General features: G+C 43.3%; 1 protein-coding gene across 1 annotated transcript; it reads left to right on the forward strand.

Annotated features, from left to right (window-relative positions):
• Positions 1 to 15,186: 15,186 nt before the first annotated feature.
• LOC103714909 (auxin-responsive protein IAA10-like) lies at positions 15,187 to 21,025 on the forward strand. Its single transcript, XM_039132136.1, has 6 exons — positions 15,187 to 15,259; positions 17,613 to 18,228; positions 19,021 to 19,349; positions 19,681 to 19,783; positions 20,079 to 20,140; positions 20,498 to 21,025. Exons 1-6 carry the CDS (start codon positions 15,187 to 15,189, stop codon positions 20,536 to 20,538), a joined length of 1,224 nt encoding a protein of 407 aa, XP_038988064.1. The 3' UTR covers positions 20,539 to 21,025.
• Positions 21,026 to 26,610: the final 5,585 nt, after the last annotated feature.

Here is a 26,610-nt window from a genome sequence, read left to right on the forward strand (position 1 = left end):
TCTCCTCTTAAGAAGAGAATAATCTCTATCCTTTTTTTTTAACCTATGCTTGCCCATTGTTTAGTTAAGGAGTCTCACCTCCGCCCAATATTGAATGATAGAATTGGAGCAAAGACTAGAGAGGATTTGTCACACCCCGGACCCTGATCCATGACACGGCCGTGCCATTACCGACTATTGCCCACAATAGCACGCAGCCTGATACAAGAGTAACAGGTAGCCAATAGAATTCAAACTTTCATATATTAAAATATTGCAGTACAACCTTTAAGGCTGAATACAAAATACATAACTTCTATACTATTTAGATACACAAAAGTGTGTATGCTTCTCCAAAAAATAACAAAGCTCTGTTACAAAAGAAAAACACATCTGAAGGCGATTACTGGTGAGGATTTGAAAGAAAATGAAAATAAACGGGCATGAGCTATACGGCTCAGTAAGTAATTCTGCATAATTCTATCGGATCAACTAAAAGGCTAAACATCTTTAAACAGGGTATGAGAAGCTCACATGTATATTATGTAATAATTTCTATCATAATCACATATTTATACTGGATAATCAAGGCAGTATTCTAAGTCAACTCATATGCTAAACATGTTTAGTCAGGGTTTGAGAAGCTGACATGCATAATATCTAACAATTTATCATGGCAAAATATGTATGCTGGGTAAACAAAGTATTACTTTAAGTCAAACAATAATTTTCGTAAAATATACATATGAAACCGTGCCCCCGGCATGCCATGGTTCATTCTCTCGGATGCTACTGCGAAGTCATTCTCGGCCATTGGCGGGGCCAGCTCAGTTATTAGTCAGCCACTGGCGGGGCCGGCTCAGTCATTCTCGGCCACTAGCAAGGCCAGCTCAGTTGCATTCGATCAGTAGCATCTTTGAGCCTATTTATAGTGTCTCTTGGCTAAATAGGATTTTGCTATACTAACTTGCATGCATGATTTAAAATGTCAGCATAATCATGGTGCATACATGGTCATAATTTATGAAATCATAACATATCATCCATGAAGTATGTACTTGAATAACACTTAGGAAATATAAATAAACATGATATGATCCATAACAGGATTAGAACAAGTTACTTACAATAGCTGGTTAACCGCTTCTTTAGGTCCAGATGACGGATCTCTGATTCCTAAGACCACATTACAAGAGTCAATTCATTCTACCATGGACTTGTTTGGATCTCAATCAAGGATCTTAGCCCAATTTAATTTGCCTAATTCGAAGCCTTTGGAGTTCAATTAAAGTAATTTGGGTCTACAAGGTCTAATTGGGCCTTTAATAAAAGGGTTGGGTCTGATTTATGGTTAGGTCCATCCTTTTCTAGCCAATTTGACCTTCTGCCAATTTAATTAGGCTTGATCTGAGCCTGATTTAGGACTAATTGGGCTTGCTGGAATCAACATAATATGAACAGGATTCGGACCCAGCTCAATTGAGCTTAATTGGGTTCGGGTTTAGCCCAATTGGCTTAATTGGGTTCGCTCAGACCCAGTTAGGCTCAGACTCGATGCTATTTGGGCTTAATCAGACTCACTTCATTCAATTGGGCTCGGTTCACCTCTTTATTGGGTTTTCCCGAACCCATTTCAATTTATTTGGGCCTAACGGGTTTCAGACCCGAACTTGGATCCGACCCGTTAGGCAACCCGTTAAGGGTTCTTTCTGGGGTTTTCCGAGGCTTCGGCCTCTTTCGTCCGTGCCTCTCCCTCTCCCCCTTCCTCCGGTTCCCTTCCTCTTCTCCTTGCCGCCTTCCGGCTCCTCCCTATCCTCTCGCAGGCGACCGGGGAGATGAAGCTCCCCCGATCCACCGGCCAGGGCGGTGCTCCCCCCTTGGGGCAACGGCGGCGGGAGACCGGCCCCTTTCCCCTTCTTCGAAGTGATGCTGGAGAAGGGGAGGAGAGCCGGGAGGTGGGATCGAGGCCGGATCTCCTCCGGGGGTCCTCACCGGCTCCGACCATAGCGAGGTAAGGCCGTGGTCCGAGGTAAGTATCTATCTTTTTTTTTTTTGTTATTCTTCCTCTTCCGTTTACCCTCTTCTCCCTTTTTCCCTTTTTTTTTGTTCTTCTTCCTCTTCCATTTACCCTCTTCTCCCTTTTTCCTCTTTTTTTTTATAGAAACCGCGCCACCACCTCTTCGCCGGTGCAGAGGTGGGGCTCGGCTGAGGCTGGCGGCCTTGAGGCCGCGTCTGTCACCGGCTCGGCCAGACCCAGCGGCCCTTGGCTAGGGCATCCGCAGCCGGAGGAGCGGCTGCAGTGCCCTGTCACCCGCAGGCCGAGTCCAGTTGGGCTCGGCCCGGGTGGACATCGGGCCTGGGCTTGGGCCGTCCTCAGGCCAGCCTGCGGCCTGTGAGTCTGACCCGCAGCCCGTGGGTTCGGCCCGTGGCCCTTCTCCTGTCTCCCCCAGTGCCGGTCTTCCTTCCTGTGCCGGTCTCCTCCCCTCTGTTTCATTGATGAAACAGAGAGGAGAACACCCCACAGAGGGGTTTCTCCATCCTTTTTCCCTACCTAAAACCCTGCTCACAGGGGCCCTTACCTTGATTTGGTTGGCTGGAGTTGGGCAGTACCTCCTCCTCAGCAAGCTCCCTCCTTCCTCTCCTAGGGCTGTAAGGTCCCTTCCGCCTCCAGCTCCAAGGCTCAGCTCTCTGGTGCAGTAAATCCAGAGGGTTAGAGGTTTAGGAGGGTATATCAAAATCGAGGGTTAGCAAATTTTAGGGGTTATAAATATTTGGCTTAGGACTTGACCCCAAGGAGAGGTGGCATCCTCTCCTTCCTCACTGCTCCAGGAACCACCAGATGCCCCCCCCTCTTCAGGCCAGCTCAATGCTTAGCTACCGAGGGGGAGGAGGTGGCGGGCTCCCGTTTTGCATGTCTGTGGGGGTCTCTCTGTTGGCCAGCTGGTGGTCCTATCCTTTCAGCCCTCAGGTGGGAGATGGCAGTCCTCCATGGCTGCTCTTCTTGGGCCAGCGTAGCTCGCTAACCCCCCTGGCCCAATACCCTTCAACTGGGCCCTACAGTATTGGGCCCGGTCTGTATTAGGCCCGGATATTACATCCTTCCCCCCTTAAATAAATTTCGTCCTCGAAATTAAACATACCTCGGTTCTCGAAAAGCTGAGGGTAACACTGACACATCTCTTCCTCCAGTTCCCAGGTAGCTTTCCTTTCAGTGTGATTGGTCCACTGAACTTTAACGTAGGGAATGGTGCGCCTTCGGAGGACTTGCTCTTTTTTGTCAATGATGCACAGGGGAGCCTCCTCATATGTTAAATCTTTATTCAATTGCAGAGGTTCATGTGGCACCACATGGCTGGGATCCGGAATGTACCTCCGTAGCAGAGAGACATGGAAGACGTTGTGTACACCTGATAGCTCTGGAGGCAGGGCCAACTTGTAGGCAACCTTGCCTATTCTGGCAAGAACCTCGAATGGGCCGATGTAGCGAGGGCTTAACTTGTCGTGTCTTCTGAATCGGGTAATACCCTTCGATGGAGAAATTTTTAGGAAGACAAAGTTCCCCCCAAAAATTCCAAGGCCCTTCTTCCTCTGTCAGCCCATCTTTTCTGTCTGTCCTGAGGCAGCCTGAAGCCTTTGCTTAATCAGAAGTACTTTGTCTCTGGTGTACTGGACCAGTTCGGGCCCCAATAATCTCCACTCCCCGACATCATCCCAATGTAGGGGGGATCGGCATTTTCTCCCATAGAGAGCTTCATATGGAGCCATCTGAATGCTGGAATGGTAACTATTGTTATATGCAAACTCTACCAGAGGTATATGACTATCCCAGTTTCCACCTAGATCCACAGTACATACCCTCAACATGTCTTCCAGAGTTTGGATTGTCCGCTCTGACTGGCCGTCAATCTGAGGGTGATATGCTGTATTGAGTCTCAATTCGGTACCCATAGCCTTCTGAAAGCTTTCCCAGAATCTGAATACAAATCGGGGGTCGCGATCAGAAATAATGCTCACTGGCACTCCGTGCAGGCATACAATCTCATCAATATATAATTGGGCTAGCTTGTCCAATGGGGTACCAATCCTGAAAGGTAGGAAGTGAGCCGATTTTGTGAGGCGGTCAACAATCACCCACACTGCATCATTCTTCCTTACTATTTTGGGGAGCCCTGTAACAAAGTCCATAGTAATATGCTCCCATTTCCATTCTGAGATTTCTATTGGTTCTAGTAACCCTGCCGGCCTCTAGTGCTCTGCTTTTACTAGCTGATAGGTCAGACATCGAGCCACAAACTCAGCTATCTCTCTCTTCATCCCCTTCCACCAGTAATGTACCCGAAGGTCCTTGTACATCTTAGTACTGCCAGGGTGGATAGAGAAACGGGATTGGTGGGCCTCTTCCAGGATCTCCTTTAGGTCAGCATCAGCTGGAACATACAACCGGTGGCCGAACCTCAGGGTGCCATCTGGGTGGATCTGAAGTTCGAGTCGCAACCCTTTCTTCACTTCGTCCTTGAGCTGGCAGGTGTGCACATTAGACTGCTGAGCGACTTTTATTCTGTCGATCAATGTTGGTTGCACACTCAAAATGGCCAGTATACTTCTTGCGGTTCGTGTAACCACCTCAACCTGCAGTTTGTTAAGATCCCTCTGAATCTGTGGTTGAGTGGTGAGTAATGCGGCGGAGCCCACTACTGTCTTCCTACTTAGAGCATCAGCCACCACGTTGGCCTTTCCTGGGTGGTACTTAATGCTTAAGTCATAATCCTTCAAGAGCTCTAACCACCTCCTTTGCCTCATATTCAATTCTTTCTAGGTGAATATATATTTTAGGCTCTTGTGGTCAGTGTACACTTCACAGTGCTCGCCATATAAATAATGTCTCCAAAGTTTCAAGGCGAAAACCACTGCGGCTAGCTCTAGGTCATGGGTCGGGTAATTCTATTCATAGGGTTTTAGCTGTCTTGAGGCATAGGCTACTACCTTGCCGTCTTGCATCAATACATAGCCTAGCCCGTTCTTGGAGGCATCACTATAGATAGTAAATTCTCCAGTTGAGGACGACAATGTTAAAATTGGAGCAGATACTAACCTTTGTTTAAGCTTCTGAAAACTTTTCTCACAATTGTCGTCCTAGATAAACTTGGCCCGCTTCTTAATCAAATGGGTCAAGGGAGTAGCTATTTTGGAGAATCCTTTTACAAATCGTCGGTAATACCCGGCTAATCCCAAGAAGCTTCTAATTTTTTTGACGTTGGTGGGACGAGGCCAATCCACCATCGCTTCTATCTTCTTGGGGTCCACTGACACTTCTTCCTTGGAGACCACATGACCAAGAAACGCCACACTGTCCAACCAGAACTCACATTTGCTCAGCTTGGCGTATAGTCTTTTTTCTCGAAGGGTCTGTAGTACCACTCTCAAATGGTCTTCATGCTCTTTTCTGCTCCTTGAGTAGATTAGAATGTCGTCGATAAAAACTATCACGAACTGATCCAAATGCTGCCAAAAGACTCTATTCATTAAGTCCATAAATGTAGCCGGAGCATTGGTTAGTCTAAAAGGCATAATCAGAAATTCATAATGCCCGTACCTGGTTCGAAATGCAGTCTTTGGCACATCATCAGCTTTGATCTTCAACTGATGGTAACCGGACCGCAAATCTATCTTGGAGAAGACTTGGGCACCCTGCAGCTGATCAAACAGGTCATCGATCTGGAGCAGGGAATATTTGTTCTTTATTGTTATCTTGTTCAATTTCTGGTAATCGATGCATAGCCGCATACTCCCGTCTTTCTTTTTCACAAACAAGATAGGAGCTCCCCATGGCGACGCACTGGGCTAGATAAACTTTTTGTCCAGAAGTTCTTGTAGTTGTATCTTCAATTCCCTTAACTCAGCAGGAGCCATCTGATAAGGAGCCTTGGAGACTGGCCCCTCTCTTGGTGCGAGATCGATAGTGAATTCGATCTCTCGGTGTGGGGGTAATCCCGGTAATTCATCCGAAAACATCCGGGTATTCCCTGACTACTGGAATGTTTTCCAGTTTGATCTCTTCTTGGGTATCCGTTACACAGGCCAGATAGGCCGTACACCCTTTTCGCAGAGCCTTTCCGGCTTTCAAAGCGGAAATGAAATGCAGTGTAGGATTACCTCACAGGGGTGTGTCTTCCTGAAAGAAGAATTCTTGCTCTCCAGGTATCCGAAATACCACTCTTTTATGGTAACAATCAATATGGGCGTCGTACTGAGACATCCAGTCCATGCCTAAGATAATGTCGAAGTCTTGTACATTAAGCTGCAGAAGATTTGTCTCTAATTCTCTTTCACCTATCTGAATTATGCAGTCTTTATATTTAGTGTCAATAATTACGATTTTCTGAAGGGGTGTAGCAACATGCCATGGTTCTTCTAATTTCTCGGACATGCAGTGTAATTGTCTGAAAAAGCTAACTGATACGAAAGAACGTGTAGAACCAGAGTCAAATAGAGTGAAGGCAAGAGCCGAGTTGACTGGAAGTGTACCTGTCACCACTTGATCACTAGCACTGGCATCCTGACGAGTCAGTGCGAAAACCCGAGGGTTACCCCTTGATCTCTGGTCCTCCGGTGCAGAACGTCTGGGCTCATCCCTCTTCCGTCTCGGGCAGTCGCGTGCGATGTGTCCTATCTACCCGCAAAAATAACAAGCCCTGATCTTCTTCAAGCAGGTCCCGCCGTGGTTTTTGCCATAGGTGGGGCAACTTCTGCTCTATCTCTTCTTAGGCACAGGCTCCTTACTGCCTCCGGGCCCACTACTCTGCCCTCCCAATGACCGGATCCTCTTCAGGTCATCCCTCTCTCTCCCGGACCGTATCAGGTCAGTCTCAACCTTCAAGGCTCGGTCCAACACATCTCTGTAGCTAGAGAATAGGTGGGAGGATATCCAGGACCGAATCCCGTACCTTAGTCCCTGCTCCAACCTGTTTACCTTACTTCTCTCCTCCTCCATGAACTGGGGGCAAAATCGTCCCAGCTTGTTGAATCTGTTTGCATACTCCAGAGCGGACATCTGGTCGGACTGGGTCAGTGTCAAAAATTCGTTCTGCTTCATCTGGTTGACTGAATTCAAAAAATACTGGGTGTGCAACAATCTCTTGAAGTCCCTCCAGGTGAGTCCATCGACGGCATAAGCCATCTCCATGGCCGTCCACTAGTACTCGGCGTTTCCTTTCAGCATAGAGATCGCCAGTCGGACCATCACCTCATCGGGGAAATGGAGAGCTCGAAACATCTTCTCCATCTCCCGGATCCACGCTTCTGCCGCCATGGGATCGGATTCACCCTCAAAGGTCGGTGGGTTCAGTCGGCGAAATCTCTCGTAGTAGGAATCTGCCGGTTGTATAGCAGCCATTTGCATTTGCTGCTGTTGTTGTAGCAGCTGCGCCATCAGCTGATATACCCCGGCAAGGTCTGCCTGACCCGCCACAGACCGTGGAGAATCCTGGAGAATCCTGGGGGACTGACTGCTCGCTAGGCTCCGGGGAGGGTGGTCTCATATCGTCGTCCATGTCTTCTGATGATCGCCTAGCTGTCAAAATTTAAAGTAAGATTATAATAAACTAGTATATTATGATAATCTCTATGGGCTGCAATATTCTTAACTACCCATTGCCCCAGATATTTTATGGTTATTTTCTTGTTTATCCTAAGGCCCTGATACCACAAGATGTCACGTTCCGGATCCAAATCCGTGATACGGCTGTGCCATTGCCGACTATCGCCCACAATAGCACGCAGCCTCATACAAGGGTAACAGGTAGCCAATAGAATTCAAACTTTCATATATTAATATTGCAGTACAACCTTTAAGGCTGAATACAAAATACAAAACTTCTATACTATTTAGATATACAAAAGTGTGTATGCTTCTCCAAAAAATAACAAAGCTCTGTTACAAAAGAAAAACACATCTGAAGGCGATTACTGGTGAGGATCTGAAAGAAAATGAAAATAAACGGGCATGAGCTACACGGCTCATTAAGTAATTCTGCATAATCCTATCGGATCAACTAAAAGGCTAAACATCTTTAAACAGGGTTTGAGAAGCTCACATGTATATTATGTAATAATTTCTATCATAATCACATATTTATACTGGATAATCAAGGCAGTATTCTAAGTCAACTCATATGCTAAACATGTTTAGTCAGGGTTTGAGAAGCTGACATGCATAATATCTAACAATTTATCATGGCAAAATATGTATGCTGGGTAAACAAAGCATTACTTTAAGTCAAACAATAATTTTCGTAAAATATACATATGAAACCGCGCCCCCGGCATGCCATGGTCCATTCTCTCGGATGCTACTGCGAAGTCATTCTCAGCCACTGGCGGGGCCAGCTCAGTTATTAGTCAGCCACTGGCGGGGCCGGCTCAGTCATTCTCGACTACTAGCAAGGCCAACTCAGTTGCATTCGATCAGTAGCATCTTTGAGCCTATTTATAGTGCCTCTTGGCTAAATAGGATTTTGCTATACTAACTTGCATACATGATTTAAAATATCAGCATAATCATGGTGCATACATGGTCATAATTTATGAAATCATAACATATCATCCATGAAGTATGTACTTGAATAACACTTAGGAAATATAAATAAACATGATATGATCTATAACAATATTAGAACAAGTTACTTACAATAGCTGGTTAACCGCTTCCTTGGGTCCAGATGACGGATCTCTGATTCCTAAGACCACATTACAAGAGTCAGTTCATTCTACCATGGACTTGTTTGGATCCCAATCAAGGATCTTAGCCCAATTTAATTTGCCTAATTCGAAGCCTTTGGAGGTCAATTAAAGTAATTTGGGTCTACAAGGTCTAATTGGGCCTTTAATAAAAGTGTTGGGTCTGATTTATGGTTAGGTCCACCCTTTCTAGCCAATTTGGCCTTCTGCCAATTTAATTGGGCTTGATTTGAGCCTGATTTAGAACTAATTGGGCCTGCTGGAATCAACATGATATGAACAGGGTTCGGACCCAGCTCAATTGAGCTTAATTGGGTTTGGGTTTAGCCCAATTGGCTTAATTGGGTTCGCTCAGACCCAGTTAGGCTCAGACCCGATGCTATTTGGGCTTAATCAGACTCACTTCATTCAATTGGGCTCGGTTCACCTCTTTATTGGGTTTTCCCGAACCCATTTCAATTTATTTGGGCCTAATGGGTTTCGGACCCGAACTTGGATCCGACCCGTTAGGCAACCCGTTAAGGGTTCTTTCTGGGGTTTTCCTGAGGCTTCGGCCTCTTTCGTCCGTGCCTCTCCCTCTCCCCCTTCCTCCGGTTCCCTTTCTCTTCTCCTCGCCGCCTTTCGGCTCCTCCCTCTCCTCTCGCTGGCGACCGGGGAGATGAAGCTCCCTCGATCCACCGGCCAGGGCGGTGCTCCCCCCTCAGGGCAGCGGCGGCGGGAGACCGGCCCCTTTCCCCTCTTCTCCCTTCCCCCCTTTTTTTTTGTTCTTCTTCCTCTTCCGTTTACCCTCCTCCCTTTTCCCCCTTTTTTTATAGAAACCGCGCCACCACCTCTTCGCCAGCGCAGAGGTGGGGCTTGGCTGAGGCTGGCGGCCTTGAGGCCGCGTCTGTCGCCGGCTCGGCCAGACCCAGCGGCCCTTGGCTGCCCCTTAGCCTTAGGGCAGCCGCGGCCAGCGGCTGCGGTGCCCTGTCACCCGCAGGCCGAGTCCAGTTGGGCTTGGCCCGAGTGGACATCGGGCCTGGGCTTGGGCCATCCTCAGGCCGGCCTGCGGCCTGTGAGTCCGGCCCGCAGCCCGTGGATCCGGCCCGTGGCTCTTCTCCTGTCTCCCCCAGTGCCGGTCTTCTTCCTTTGTGCCGGTCTTCCTTCCTGTGCCGGTCTCCTCCCCTCTGTTTCATTAATGAAACAGAGAGGAGAACACCCCACAGAAGGGTTTCTCCATCCTTTTTCCCTACCTAAAACCCTGTTCACCGGGGCCCTTACCTTGATTTGGTTGGCTGGAGTTGGGCAGTACCTCCTCCTCAGCAAGCTCCCTCCTTCCTCTCCTAGGGCTGTAAGGTCCCTTCTGCCTCCAGCTCCAAGGCTCAGCTCTCTGGTGCAGTAAATCCAGAGGATTAGAGGTTTAGGAGGGTATATCAAAATCGGGGGTTAGCAAATTTTAGGGGTTATAAATATTTGGCTTAGGACTTGACCCCAAGGAGAGGTGGCATCCTCTCCTTCCTCACTGCTCCGGGAGCCACCAGCTACCCCCCCCTCTTCAGGCCAACTCAATGCTCAACTACCGAGGGGGAGGAGGTGGCGGGCTCCCATTTTGCATGTCTGTGGGGGTCTCTCCGTTGGCCAGCTGGTGGTCCTATCCTTTCAGCCCTCAGGCGGGAGATGACAGTCCTCCATGGCTACTCTTCATGGGCCAGCGTAGCCCACTAACCCCCCCGGGCCCAATACTCTTCAACTGGGCCCTACTGTATTGGGCCCGGTCTGTATTGGGCCCAGATATTACAGGATTTGAGCTCTCCTTCAACATTCAAATCCAAGTGGCTGAAAGTATAGCAGAGAGGTGGGATGCATGGTAAACATGAGAAAATCATAGCTCTGTTTTCTTTTTCGTTATTTCAGATTGGGAAATGTGGTGATTTAGCATTTTAAGCAAGTCTTAACACACCATGACAAGCTGATACATTTCCTACTTCTTTTTATTCTAGTAAGACGATATGTTTTCTTTTGATCATGATAGGATCACAACAGACCATTGCTTGATTAAAAACTTGGAAATTAAGGGCTAAGATTTATGGTCCAAAACAGACACCATATATAGATAAGGTACCAAGCAGAATACTTTACAACGTTATGGTAGCCACTGTTTGCCAAAGAACAAAGTCACTTTTGCTGAAGATTCTTAAACAAGAATCTGCTTTTTGATAGTCAACTTTTGTTAAATTTTTTAAATAGTTTTCTTGAGTCCATGGGAGACAAAAAGATCTACAAAAATAGAGGTTGTACAATTATAAATTCCCAAAATGGAATAAATGAACACAATTTAGTTGTTTTGCATGAGTACAACATAGATGTGATGGATTAAAAACTTACATATTTGAGTGAACAGAATGTAAGACTTGTACACATAAAGAAGCTACATTTAGTAAAATGTAGTCATAGGTGCAACCTCTAAACATTTCATATGCATTATGTTGTCGTACCTTTCCGATTATTTTCAGTTGCATAAAAGTAGAGAAACAAAAGAAATTTTATGCATGCAACCAAGATGGTTACTTTCCCCAACATTGAATACTTTACAGGCAACTCATTATGCATGTACATCTGGAATTGGTGTACACTCTCCTGTGAGTTTTATGAATCGAAGCATCGTACTAGCTTATGGAGAATCCCAACTTGGCCAGGATATCAGCACAGGAGCTTACTTCCCGTCAGCTATACATGACTCGATGGTCTTCCATATAGGCAATTAGATCCGGACACAACCCCTTATCCCTCAGTAGATGAAACACTACTAGAGCTCACCATCCATTTCCACTTTTCATACACCCCAATACCATTTCATTCCAACAGACGATATCTCTTTATAGCATTCTATCAAAAAGCCCCTAAGAAATATGAAACTCACCAACCTTGTTGCAGGAAACAAGAAGAGAACTCCCCAAGAGAGTGTCAGCAAGCTCCAACAACATAAACATGGATGGATCTCCCGAGCCTCTCATCTCCGAACCCTGTAGCACACCAGAAGCAACATTGAGAGTGTCGGCAAAGTGGGTTTCATGCCTCTAAGAACCCATCCAGGAAAACAGAGACAATTTACAAGCATAGCATCGCATTCCACGCACCAAAATATCTCTCTTTCAGGAATTCATTCAAACAGCTTGCGAGCATACTTGACATGTCCATGTATTCACAGAGTACATCCTCTAAGGCAGTGGCGATGTCTCTCCAGGGTCAAAGTCCAAGTCTCCCAGTTTACTTGGATGAATTTATAATACCGTATGGACGACCAGAGCACTCTCGAAGCTTGGCATGGAACACCGGTCCTTGACGAGTCTGGATCCTCCACCATGCGTGATTTGCACGGCAAAGATAACAGTTAATTACTACCAGAACAATATTAGAAGTATGCCCTACAAGCCAATTTGGCTAACACATTATTATATTGTGGAGCATAAATTTATACTTGGCCTAATTATGAATTTATTAAGTTGGGCATTCTTTTTATTCATGTTCTTATGTGTCCATGAATCGTCCAAAAAATTAATAAGATGATGACGCATATTCTCAAGAGTTAAAAATTTGAGATATGTGTCATTGGTAATTAATTCCTAAATTGCTCCTGATCGATGGACCATCACGAGGACGGTGATCGATCCGCTGAGATTAGTGCACAGATCACTTTTTTTGATGGACGAGTCTTGAGTCCACAGTATGGGGACACTGAAGTGATTGTGCAAATGCTTATTAGAGGACGGTGACCATAGTAAGTAATTACTTGGATGTTTATCCACTCGTCAATGACTTACTTGATGCTGTAGTTGTATGACTGGTCCTTTGACCTGTAATGCCTGGCTATTCACAATGAGGTTGCTATAGTTTAACGAGCACATAAACATGGGCCCTATCCATTTGGATCCTTGTGGTGCAGATTCGTTGCAGTAGGTTCATTGTAGGAGTAGGGGTGCATCTAGATAGAATCTATCGATCTTGATAAATTAGGAGAGATCCTACATGATTTATGAGACTGAGTTCGTAAATTCTTGACTAAGGTAGTTTTTGGAAAAAGAGTTTTTCAATCTCGAACTGGAGTCGAATAAATTTTACATATGACAGATGATGGGGTTTGACGAGTTATCCATGACCTCCATCCAGTCAAGATCCACGATAGAGGGACTATATCATACATTAACTGCACCTAGATGTTCATCTATTTCATTTTGCTGGGTAGCCACTACATGCTGCTAGATGTCACTGGTGGATTGTGAGATTCAAAGGCATTTACTTGGTGATCAGTGAACCCAAATGAGAAGAGTTGGAATTGTTCCAACCCATTGAAAGGAGTTTCAATGATATTGTGATAGGGATCACAATTTATCTCACTACCAGACAGAATAGAACTTATTGGGTCACACGCATTAGAGGTATTGACCGATCCGATGGTTGAATTGTGATTTGGAATCACAATAGTTCATTATTATCAATTTGATTGATAATTGGTTTAACTCACTAAGAGTTAGTGAGTAGAAGAAAGAATAATTGCAATTAGATTGCAATTTAATTAAATCAATTGGACTTAATTAATTGGGTTTGATCTTATTAAATAAGAGTCATATTTGGAGTAGGACTCTTAGAGTCTTAATTAGATTAGGATTTCAAATTATTAGAATCCTAATTGGATTAGGATTCCTAAAGTCCTAATTGAATTAGGACTGAAATTATATGAGTCCTAATTGGATTAGGACTCCTAGATGCCTAATTAATTTTTGGTCTAATAGATAAAGGTGACTCCTAATTGGATTAGGATTGAAGAGTTCAATTGAGTCATGATCTAATTGGGTCCTAATCAGATTAGGACCCTTATGGATAAACATGAGGCCACCTAATCTCTTTTTTTGAAAGGAATTAGACACCCATAAAGAGGCCCCACACCCCACTTCATTTAACGAAGTGGAGAGTGGGGCATGAGAAAAAAAGGAGGAGGGGCGTACGCCCCTCCCCTTAGTTTTTACGTGAGAAGAGAATAGGAGGGGCGTCCTAGAGATAGACTTGGAGCTCCTAAAAGTTAGGAGCTCCACACGTCTTGAAAGAAAAAAAAAAAAAGGGGACGGCCCCCTAGGGCTTTTCTTCTCTTCTTTCAGCTGTAAGGCCCCTTATACTCTTGGGTTTCAGCCGCAAACAAAAAAAAGGGAGGGAGGCGTGTGGTTTTTCCCTTCTTCCTTCTTCCACCGCAAGAAAAAGAATCAAAGGGAAAGGGCAGCAAGAAGGGTGAATCCTTTTTCTCCCTTCTAGTCCTTCCTCCTCTCTAAGGCAAGCAAGAGTTGATTCATTAGAGATGACTTCAGCCATCAAAACATATTTCTGCAAGGGAGCTAGCACCCTAGGGAGATTAGAGAGTTTGGATTGATCCTCTACCTCGTTTGGATACCCGTAGAGGTCGGACGCGTGTGCGGCTTCAAGCAAACCTCCAACAAATCCACGATCATCAGATTGCGGTGAATATCAACCCACACAAGGTGAAAATCTGATCTTCCTAATCTTATGAAAAAGTTTTAATCCTAATCTATCTATGAACATCGGTTTTAAAATACGTTCATGCTTTTTTGATGCGATCTCGCGCATTCCTCTTCTGCTGCATTTTGATTTTTCTGCGGCATGCGCGGGATTCCAAAAGTTTTGCATGTCCATACCTAATTGTTTACTTGAGAATATACCGAGTATTATTGCATGTGCAATCTAACAAAAGTTTTGCATGTCCGGGCATGCAATACAAACGAAGAAAAGAAGAACGTATGCTTCAAAATTTTACTATAAATTTTGGAGTGCAATAGATACCAAACACTAGAAAAGAACAACATACAAAATAGAGAGATTGGCTGAAGAAAGAATCAAGAACAATACATATATCTAGATGCTCTCCAACTTAGGGCTCGTTTGGTTCGTGGGAAACATTTTTCCTCATAGGAATATGATTCTTGGAAAGCAGATTCCTGAGAAGAGGATGTCTGGAAAGTACTTTTGGCATATTTGGTTGACTATGAGAAAATGACAGATTTTCAGAGTACTTATGTTTGGTTGACCATCTACTATTCTAGGTAAGTTATATGTAATTCCTATTATACACTTAATAAAAATTGGGTTTTTAATGCTTTGGATCAAATAAGGATAGCTGAAGAGCCTTTTTGGAAAAAATAAAAATGTTTCAATTTTTGGCTCACGGAAAAGTAACTTTTCCATGTTTCTCATGGAAAAGTCAACGTGGAAATCATATTCCCATCAGAATACAACTTTTTCGTCTTTCTTCTTTAAAAACTCCAACCAAACAATAAGCATCTCTTTACTTTTCCGTTGACTACACTTTCTCTCCTCTTTTTTCTGCAAACCAAACGAGCTCTTAAGGTTACAAGAATATGAAAAACACAATTGTGAGATACGGGGCTGAAGTCGGCAGCCCCAGCCGACTTCAGCCCCGATCCTGATATGGGAGGAACCGGAGAGGATTGCCATCCTCTCCGGCTCCTCCGGGGGACCAAAAGGGGCAAGGACGCCGCGGGTAATCCGCGGCGCCCCCCTAGCCAATCCGCGGCCAATTCACGGTCGCGGATCTCGCCCGACTGCCGCGATTTTTGTGGCGGAGGGCCGTTATGGTGGGGACGATAAAAACCCCACCCTTTCTTCCCTAGGGCATCACCGAACCCCCCTCCTCTCCTCCTTCTCCTCCCTCTTCTTCCTCTGCTCTTGCCTCCCAAGTGGTTGGCGGGCCGCCGGATCCACCACCATCACCACCCGTGCCCTCCCCTATTTTGGGATCCACTTCCCTTTTGGAAAGCGTCGCCGTCGCCGTCGCCACCGCTTGATCGCCGGATTGAGCAGCCTCGACCGAGATCCCACTGCCTCTGCCACCGCCGGTAAGCCCTCCTCTTTTGCCCTTGATTCCATGCCAAATAGAAAGCTTCCCTTTCTTTGTTTTGGCCTCATGAATCGAGACCATCTCGGTTGAATCTTGACCCCGGCCACCGCAACGGCCGCCAGCCGCCACTGCGGCCGGCTGGCCGTCGACCGAGGGGTGGCCTCTGGCCACCCCGCCGCCCCCTTCCTCTTCCGCTCTCCCTCTCGGTCTTCCCCTGCCGTGGGGGGGATTGGGGGAGGAAGATGGCCCTACGGGCCGAACAGGGCCCAACATGGGCCGGTTCACTGTGGGCCCGGTTCACTGTGGGCCCAACATGGGCCCGGTTAAAAAAAAAAAATTCCGAAACTGAAACCCAGTTCAGATCTGAGCCCGGAACCCGAATCCGAACCCAAACCCGAAACCCGAAACCCGAACCCATTTGGCCACTAAATAAAATTTTGCAGATAAGCCCTTGACAGTATATTATTTCACAAAAAGGATCTTCTGTATTTTGTATTTGATCCCTATAGGAAAGACTTATTACGTAAAGGTCCCCAACAATATTTATTTAGTCACCTCACTCAAGTTTTATTATAGAACAGTACCCTATAATTAAGTATTAGTCCCTGCAATAAATTTTATTGTATACAGGTACAATTAGAAGCCAACATTGGGGGCCCTATTTAGCCGAGTCTATACGGGCCCATTGGGCCGTGTCCGATATGGGCCCTATCGGGCCATGCCCATTATGGGCCAACTCTGGACCCTGTTGGGCCGTGACCAATAGTATTATTTTTGGATTTTGCTTAGCTCTGAAATTAACAAGGAATTAATTAAATTTAAACAGGTGAACCTGATCCGTCTATCTGAAGTAGGAATTAAGCGAGAAGATGTAAGTAACTTAATACTCCAAGTGTGATTTCTAAATTATTTGATAAACTGATTATGTTTTGACATATATTTTGTATTCAGTAAAATGGGTCAGGCATGTTAAATTTTATTTGAAAATTTTGTTATATGCTCTGAAATCCGCAAAATATGACTGGATAATTTATGAAATCTATTTTTCTGTATATATGCATTCTCAGCATGGCTATGATCTGCTCTGTCCTGTTCTGGCCCCGCCAATGGGAATTATACGTTGGTCCTGTCGACTTGTAATCTGTGAGGAACCGGTTTCGACACCGTACCACCGGTGATTAGAATAGTGGTATTTGGACACCGTACCACCGGTGCTTAATAATAGTGGTGTTTGGCACCTTGTGCAACCCATGCCACTGGATTACGTGGCCGTAGCCCATTATGTTGAGATTCTGATATTATGTTTTCCGAAAAATAATAATAAGTTTTGAAAACAACAAATGATGTTACTTATGATTTATTCCAGATATTATCCTGCATTTGATCTGATATGTTCTGACCCCACTTTGGGGTATTTTGTTGCTTACTGGGCTAGTGTAGCTCATTATTTTATTTTCTTTAATTTTCAGATCCAGAAGCTTGATCGCACGGGATTGGGGAGTGCGTTAGATTTCCAATGAATTTTCAGTTTTTGGCATTTTAATTAATTTAGTTTTGACATTTGAATTTTGTTGGCAAATGTGATTTTGGAACTATGTAAGACTGCTTTTGAACAATTTAAATAATTATGTCAGTTTTGAATATTTGTATCTGCTTTGATATAATCCGATGCCTTGCACGCCTGTGCGGCCCGCCGTGTGGGCGTGCGGCGTCTGCCGCGCCTCGGGCTCGGGGCGTGACAATAATTGTGTTGTACTACACAATAGTTTACAGAAACGGCACCATTAGTCATGAATTGATTTGAAACCTGGTGTTAATGTTGAACCCGTTTGAGAGTGGATACACTACAGGAAAAGTCCGTTTTACCGACTCTTTTTTGCCGACGCTTTTCACAAGCATCGGCAATTTTTGGTCTAGCGTCAAAATTTGCCAGACTCTTGTAAAAAGCGTCGGCAAAAGACGACGCTAGTCGTGGGCCTAAGACGACGCTAAAAAGCGTCGTCGAAAGCCAACAAGCCCTCTTTCCGTTTTCTCGGCCACCGCCCTCCACCCTCAACCCAGAGATCGAAGAGAAAACGGAACCCCCTCCCCATTCCTCGTCCATTCCTCGTCTTCTCTCTCTCTCTCATCATCATCGCCCCCCCCTCCCTAACCCCCTCCACCACGGAGGAGGCGGTGGAGGACTACGTGGGGCTCTCGGAGGCCGCCTCCTCGCACCCCGCCACCGCGGAGGAGGCGGCGGAGGAGGGGAGGAGAGATGAGGACGAGGAGGACCTGGAGCTGGGGTTGAGCCTTGGGGCGGAGGAGGGGAGGAGAGATGAGGACGAGGAGGACCTGGAGCTGGGGTTGAGCCTTGGGGCGAAGAATGCCGCCCGCGGTGGTGGCGGCAAGGTGGCGGCTGCGCCGTGGGGGCAGTCTTGCAGGATTCTGACTGCCAATGACTTCCCTTCTCTGGTGTACCGTCCTTCGCCTAGGTCGTCCTCCACATCCTCCGTTTCCTCCTCCTCCTCCGCTGCTTTAGCCGGTGGAGCCGGCGGCGACGGCGTCGCCGGCACTAAGAGGGCCGCGGACGCCGTTGCTCCGGACGTCGTCGGATCCGATCGCCCACCCAGGTGAGCGTTAGACTCTCTTTATTTACTCTTATCGGATTTTTTTTTTTTAGCTTTTGCAAATGGGCTTTTCATGCAATGGGTTTCTTTGTTATTTTGGTTTATATTTCTCTCTGCTTCCTTTCTTCAAATATTTGTGGATTTTGTCTGGGTTTGATTTTTTTTCTTTTAATGTTGAAAAGGAAAACCGTCCCGGTTTATATTCTGCTATATGATATTGTCTACCTTTTCTTTTTTCTTTTTTGGTTTTTCTCCAAGCTTTTTGTTTATATTATATTCAATTTTATCTCTTTCTGATCTGGGTGATCCATGAAGTTGTTGGTGCTCAGGTTCTATCTAATTACTCTTATTTCTTATACTCTGCACTTGCTTATTCTTCCAATATTCTAATAACTAGGAACCCTTTTTTGTTGAAATATTTTTTTTTATTACCCACTTGAGTTTTCCTTCTCAGTAAAGTTTTCTTTCAATTTATTTACCCTACTTCCTTCCCAAATAAGGCAGCATTATTACTACTCCTAACTTATTGATACATTTTAACTCCATTTTGGGAGCTCAAGAAAAGGTATCTCTCTTCAACTTAATGATATTATGCTTCAAAAAAGAATGGGAAATGATGCATCAAGGCTAGTGATAGCATGACTATGCCAATCAAAAGAAAAGGGAGAGTAAAGGGAAAAAATAAATGAAAGATGAAGACATGGTAGGCATGAATTGTTGATATCTGGAGAATTCTTGGATTGCTATTTACTGTTTTTTTTTTCTTTGCTACAAATAATTTGCATCTGGGAGCAGTCAGGCAGTGGTGGGATGGCCACCTATAAGGGCATTCAGGATGAACAGCTTGTTTAACCAATCGAAAGACAACACCTCTGGGACTAATTCTGCCGCCCACAAGAAGACCAACAGCAGCAACACCAATATGAAGGAAGCCAATGGGATCGATGGTCGGGATAACAAAGGGAGGGCTGCTGGGTGCTCTCGCTTTGTTAAGGTGAACATGGATGGAGATCCTATTGGGAGGAAGGTGGATCTCAATGCTCATCGCTCTTATGAAACCCTTGCGCTCGCTCTGGAGCTCATGTTTCACAAACCCGCGATGGCCCTCAGTACCTGTTGCGTCTGTAAGCTCCAGCCTCCTAAATTCCCTTGGTTTTGCTTTAGCTGTAGTTAAATCGATCTCTTTATGGGTATGTTCACTAGAAATCATATTAGCTGAAATATTGTAAGATGCATAAGATTAATAAGTGGTTATAGAAACATGATACCTTTCACTGTTGATTGCATGGTTTCCATAGTCCTACTGTTGAAGAGGTAAAACTGCTTTGAAGCAGTCTACTTGTATGTACAAAATAAGGGCTGAAGTTATTTCTCTTATTATTATTATTATTATTATTATTATTTGATAATATTGGCATGGATGAAATTTTGATTTGGTCAAAGTGGATGATGCAGATGGTGTGAAGGCCTCAAAGTTGTGGGGGGGCTCCTATGAATTTGCTCTTACTTATGAAGACAAGGATGGGGACTTGATGCTGGTTGGAGATGTCCCTTGGGGGTAGGCATTCTTTCCATTCCATATTTACAACAAATGAGCTAGGATGGTATCGCAAGCAAATTGCTTAATGGCAGCCTTCTTGCACTTGATGTTGGTATGGTGGTGTCTCCAATGCCATTTCTGTAGAAAAAAAGTGCATAGGGTGCTTGGCTACGGTATTCATACATGACATAGATTTGCTTTTAGATCAATATTTCTGCAACTGCACAAGATGTTATTTCTTATTTTTCTACCTTACATTCACATGGTTGCATGGTATGCGGTACTCTAATTCTGATTTGTGTGTTAAATACAGGATGTTCTTGGACACTGTCAAGAGACTTAGAATTATGAGGACCTCCGATGCCCGTGGGCTTTGTAAGTGAGTTTCTGCAATCAACGTAGGAAAGTCGGTTGCAGGCTTTCTAGTATACTGATAATCATAACTAGGTTCATATCAATCCAGACCATTATATATGGCACTAGACTTTGATGCGCCTTTATCAATATTCTTCTATTCTGCCAACACTGAATATAAACATAATTAAGCATGGGGTATTCCAAAATGAACTAAATATCATGACCATGGCTCATCCAAGTGGAAGTTAACAAATCTGATGGGACCGACCAACATGCCCCTTTGCAGTTTTCCTTTAGAATTAGATCACAGTTGTGAAGTTTTGGGCGGAATGACTCGATGCTGATATCTTTAACTCTGATCTGATTTTGCTGCAGCTGCAAGGTTCCAATCCTCCAATAACTCTTACAAGCCTTGAAAGGAGATGAAAGAACAAGTGCTGTTGACTAAATAGAGAAAGAGAAAAAGGTAGAGAAATAGAGAAAGACAAGGTCGTTTCCTTTTTGCTTTTCTCTCGGGTCAAGCCAGGATCACAACCATCCATTTGTGTTTGATTTTGGCTTAATGACCCCTTCTGTTAGGTGGGTTGCTAAGTACACCAACCAATATGTTTTCAATTTCTCTGTAGCTCCATACACATGACCAGTAACTATATGTGAATGGTGCTTCCAATACTGTAAGTATTGCTGCCTGTTTTGCTTCAAGATTTGAGGGATAAGATGAGGTTTATCTGTTTCAACATATCCAAGTGAAATAGATGATTTTGGATGTTCACTGTTGTTTCTCGACTTGCAAAAATTTTCCCCAGTATTTTTGCTCTTGTATTTGGCAATTCCCAGCTGCTTTTATCCGACTCTGCTCGTGATGCAGGGCGTCCATGAATCTATAATGCATGTTTTTTGGTATCTTTGTGCGTGCTGCGAATGGATCTGGGAACATGGCTTTAGCTCTGTTTGAACCCTGCTGTACCTACCATCACCATGTTGGTGGAGAGGCATGTTCCTGAACTGTACCGGAGAATACGATCTCTGGAAATCTAAGATGTTTTTCGTACGCCTTTATCCCATCGTAATCAGGAAATGATGAAATCTTCTGCGTGCCTCTCATGGCAGAATTGTCTGATGGTGCAAGTTAAGGCTACCCGGGCAGTGTCTTCTCACGAACAGTTCTGGGTGAGAAATACTTTTTTACTCCAGCATCAGGTTTAGTTGTTATATTTTTTCATTGCATTGTAATGTAGGGATCAAATTATAGCTGCATCTTGGGCAGTGAACTCATGTATCAGCTGTTAAGACAGTGAACTATTATGACCAAAACAAATTGTATTATAAGCTTCTATAGAGCAATGAATTATCTACCTTGAAGCCTTTTTTTAATCTGATTTTGGTGTTTATTTTTTTTTGCTGGTGCCATTTTTTCGTATTTTTATTTTTTTTTAAAAATGGAAATCCCGACGCTTTAAAGCGTTGGTAAAAAAAGTGGTTGCACGCCTTCGCCGACGCTTTAAAGCGTCGGTAAACTATATGCCTACGCCGACGCAAAAAAGCGTCGGCCGTCGGAAAAACCGTTCCGACGCTTTAAAGCGTCGGCGAAAATCAAAACTGTATTGGGCTTTATCGACGCTTTAAAGTGTCGGGAAAGCCGTTTTTGCCGACGCTTACATTAGCGTCGGCAAATCTCTGTTTTTACCGACGCTTTCTCTTAGCGTCGGCAAAAACCGGACCCACGCCCAGCTGCCCGATGTCTGACCCGAATTCGCCGACGCTTATAAGCGTCGGTAGAGACAAAAAAAAGCGCCGGGAGTTATTCCTTCTTTTGTAGTGATACCTGTAGTATGAAGCCTGCAGTACCCATTCATAGAAAATCAAGGGCAGTGAGTCTAGAGAAGTCATAGTAAAGATGCCCGGGGGGATGTGTGGAGGGATGAAGTAATTTGTGGTTGAGACAACTCGGGTATCCATACCTATTCAAATCAAGGAAGCATCACCACCAATGCAGATGACCTTGATTTCATTTTCATGAGTCACAGGAAGCTTCTGATCATGCTCCGCACCTGTACTTCGTTGACTCTTTCCAGAAAATTCCTTCTATTCCTTCTGTATCTTCATTAGAAAATGCAACACTTTGCTTTCATCAAGAAAATGTTTGATGCAATCTACAAATCAACATCTTCTATTCTGCTCTTGTAAGTCATTATATGCTCCAAACAGTGCTCCAATCCAGGACTTTTTGTAGTCCCATTTTATCAACTTTTCTTCTGAGTTCAGTTGCGTCCTTCCATCTTCCAGTGTCCACAGGCATGTTTGACAAAAGAACATCCATGATGCGAAGGATCCAACTAAAACAGCTTTTTAGCTGCTGCCAGACCTACGTCCGAGTTTCCTTGAAGTCGGTATGGTCCCAATAATGCACCCCAAGCATGTACCCCTGGATTTATTGGCATTTTCCCCAAAGCTTCATATGCCTCACTAATTACTCCACCTCGGTCAAGAAGGTCAATGAAGGTTGAATAATGCTTTCTTTGTCACAAGAATGAGTAAGAACGAGTCATCAGATCAAATGAGGATGAGACAGCATGGCTACAGGCTGATATGAAGATGAAAAAATTGACCATATCGGGATTTAGGCCTATCTGCTGCATTTGGGAACAGAGTTTTCTGACCTCCTCTGCATGTCCATGCATGTCATAGCCCTGAAGCATGGAAATCCAATATACTACCTTCTTAGATCCATCTTACCAAGGTCCTGTTTGGGGAGCTGTTGGCAGTAGAGCTGTTGGAAGTAAAGCCATTGAAAGTAGAGCTGTCTGAAGTAGAGCTGTTATAAAAAGCTGTTTACTGTTTGGTAACTACATTCGTAAAGTGCTGTGGTACTTTGTTTTGTGTTTGGTAAACAAACTGAGAAAGCACTTTTGTATGACAAAATTACCATAAAGGACATTGCATAGTATTATACAACAGAACATAATAAAACATAACATAAATTAATATATAAATATACGATATAGTATAATATTATTGTAATATAAATTAATATTATGTTAATATAGCATAATAGTAATATAATTATTAGAGTAAATTAATATTTGGTAATATAACATGATATTAAATTATTTAACATAACATATTAATGTATTATGATATAATGTAATATATATTATATTTATAGTATAATACAATAATAAAAGTATAAAATATTATAATTATTAATATAAATTAATTTCTCATAATATAACATAATATTAAATTATTTAAAATAACATATTAATGTATTATAATGTAATGTAATATAATATAATATTTATAGTATAATACAATAATAAAGGTATAAAATATTATAATAATTAGTATAAATTATTTTTTATAATATAACATAATATTAAATTATTTAAAATAACATATTAATATTTCTCGCGGTCCAGGGGCTCTTCTTCGTGGTCCACGCTCGAGGAGGACCTCAGCGTGGGCCGCGAGGTTGATGATTAAAAAAAAAACAATAGATTGATTTTGGAAGGTACGGAGAAGGAATAAAAATTTTTTCTTCTAAAATGTGGTTCAAGAGATGCATACAAAAATTGAAAAGAAAAATACCTTTTCTTACGGAAGGGAGTCTGACGGCTAGGGTTCTTGGCTCCAGCAAATTTTTAGGTTTATAAAGGGACAAGCTATGTAATTATTATATTTTAATATGGGCATTTTTGTCAAAAATACAGCTTTCCGAAAAAGCTGAAACAGCTTCCTCCCAAAAGCTGTTTTCAGCTTCCCGCAAAAGCAGCTTTTTGAAAAATTTACCAAACACAGTTTTTCATGTAAAAGTACTTTTGGAGGCCCTCCAAAAGCTCCCCCAAATAGGGCCCAAATAGCAGTCTAGCGATTCTTAAGTCACTGCATTTTACATATACATCTAGTAGTGAAGTTCCAACAAATAGATCAGATTCATACCCAGCTTTAATTATGATTGCAAGAGGCCACACAATTTAATTCAATGAACCAATAACTGCACAGAACTGAAGAGTGCAGTGCAGGGTGATTGAGGCCCTATTTGGGAGAGCTTTTGGAGGGCCAAAAAACACTTTCTGACCCTCCAAAAGTACTTTTAGATAAAAAATGGTGTTTGGTAAAATTTTCAGAAAGCTGTTTCAGCTTTTGCGGAAAGCTGAAAACAGCTTTTGGGGAGAAGCTCCAATTTGGAGCTTTCCGAAAATGCTGTTTTCAATTTTGTCGAGAAGCTTTTTTTAGACCAAAATACCCCCATTTAAATCTTACTTTTTTCTCCAAAATCCTCGTCCCACCTCTTCCTCTCTCACCCATCCTCTTCCTCTCCCTCTCTATCTTCTTCTTCCTCTCAACGTCGCCGCCTCTGCTCCTTCTTCCTCTTCTTTTTTTTTCTTTTTTTTTTTGTTTTGGGAGCTCGTGGCTGCCCACGATGGCAGCCACCATGCTGGCCACCACCCATAGCCGGCGACCCTTCTATATTTCAATGAAATAAAATAATAAATAAATAAATAACTAAATAAAATAAATAAAAAAGAAAAATAATGAGTGAGTTGCAAATAATTTGATCTAAATAAATAAATAAAAAAATAAATAAATAAAAATATTAGTAATTATTTAACCAATTTTATCACCAAGCTAGAAAATTTGTTAGAGAGATTAATGGTCATTAGAAGGATGAAAAATGAATTTACACTAATAATTATAATATTTTATATATTTATTATTGTATTATACTATAAATATAATATTATATTACATTATATCATAATACATTGATATGTTATGTTAAATAATTTAATATTATATTAAATTATTATTCTATAATACATAATGTTATAATACTATATTATAACAATATTATATTACATTACATTAATATTATATTATATCATATATTTATGTATTAATACATATTATATTTTATTATACTCTGTTGTATAATACTAGTAATGTCCTTTATGGTCATTTTGTCACACAAAAGTACTTTCTCAGTTTGTTTACCAAATACATGTTAAAGTGCCACAGCATTTTAAAAATATAGTTACCAAACAGCAAACAGCTTTTTATAAACGCTCTGCTTCACACAGCTCTACTTCCAACAGCTCTACTTTCAAAAGCTCTACTTCTTGTTAGGGTTTCCCAGTGCCCTAGGGCGCAGCGGAAGATACGGGATTATAAAATTTTCTTATAAAACCCATTATATGAAACCCTAATAAGCCAAGATCACCTTAATAGTATAACCAAATAATGTAGAAAATATAATCTTGGTATAGAAGAATACCTATCACGCTATATCCAATATATCTGAAGATGTCCTAAGGTGCCCAAATGTTCACCCTCCGATGTTGATCCACACAGGAATGGGTTCAAGACTCTAGCTCCACCAAAACTTGATTCTAATTGTTCAATCCTTCCAAAGGATTTAATTGGCTGATTTTCCTTCACTTCCTTCTTCCTTTCTACCTCTAAAACATTCACTAGCCTTTTTGTCCTAAAGAAGACCCTCTTGTCTTGGGTTAGGACAAAAGAGAGAGGCTTGTAAGAAAGAAGGGATAAGGGAGAGAGAAGGAGAGGCTTTTTCTTGGATGATCTTTAGAACCCCAAGGCACCTCCTATTTATAAGAGATGGAGGGATGCATCATAAAGGGATGCATCCCATCCACACACCTCATCATGATGAGGCATGTGCCAAGAGATGCATCCCATCATGATGGGGTGCTAAGGAGAAGGGTGTATCAACTTCTTTCTCACATCTCCCTCTTAAATCCTGATGATCCAAGGGCCCAAATGCAGTGAACCAAAGCCAATGGTCCAGATCTAGGTGCCATCTAATGGTCCAGATCAAGACATCATCATCCAGGGTGCCATCCAATGGTCCAGAAGTAAGATGCCATCACCGATGGTCCAGATTCAGGCGCTGAGCAACGGTCCAGATCTTTCATCCAGAGAGCCATCCAGTGGTCCAGATTCAGGCGCTGAGCAACGGTCCAGATCTTTCATCCAGAGAGCCATCCAGTGGTCCAGATTCAGGCGCTAACCAGTGGACCAGATCCTTCATCCAGGAAGCCATCCAATGGTCCAGATGAAGGCGCCAACCAGTGGACCAGATCCTTCATCCAGGAAGCGATCCAATGGTCCAGAAGTGAAGGCCCTATCAAACCCAATCCAATTGGGTTTAACCAACTTAAAGAAAACATTAAACCTAATCAAATCAGGTCTAATTAAAGCCAAATGGGTTTCAACTCTTGGCTAACCCATATTAGGTCATGATCTAATCATATTAGATCAACCTAATCTAAGAATCATATTCGAATTTAATTCGAATCAGGAGCTAGGGTTTGCAACACGTGCTAGCATGTTCATCTTGCAAACATGATCTAATCCAATTAGACCCTTGATCAATTCCCTTGTGTGTGACCCATTGGGTTCCTTATCTTAGCCAGCAGTAGGTGCAGGTGCAAGTTGACCTAACCTGATTAGAATACCTCTAATCC

The sequence above is a fragment of the Phoenix dactylifera genome, chromosome 11, assembly GCF_009389715.1.
Source record: "Phoenix dactylifera cultivar Barhee BC4 chromosome 11, palm_55x_up_171113_PBpolish2nd_filt_p, whole genome shotgun sequence".
Taxonomy (NCBI): domain Eukaryota; kingdom Viridiplantae; phylum Streptophyta; class Magnoliopsida; order Arecales; family Arecaceae; genus Phoenix; species Phoenix dactylifera.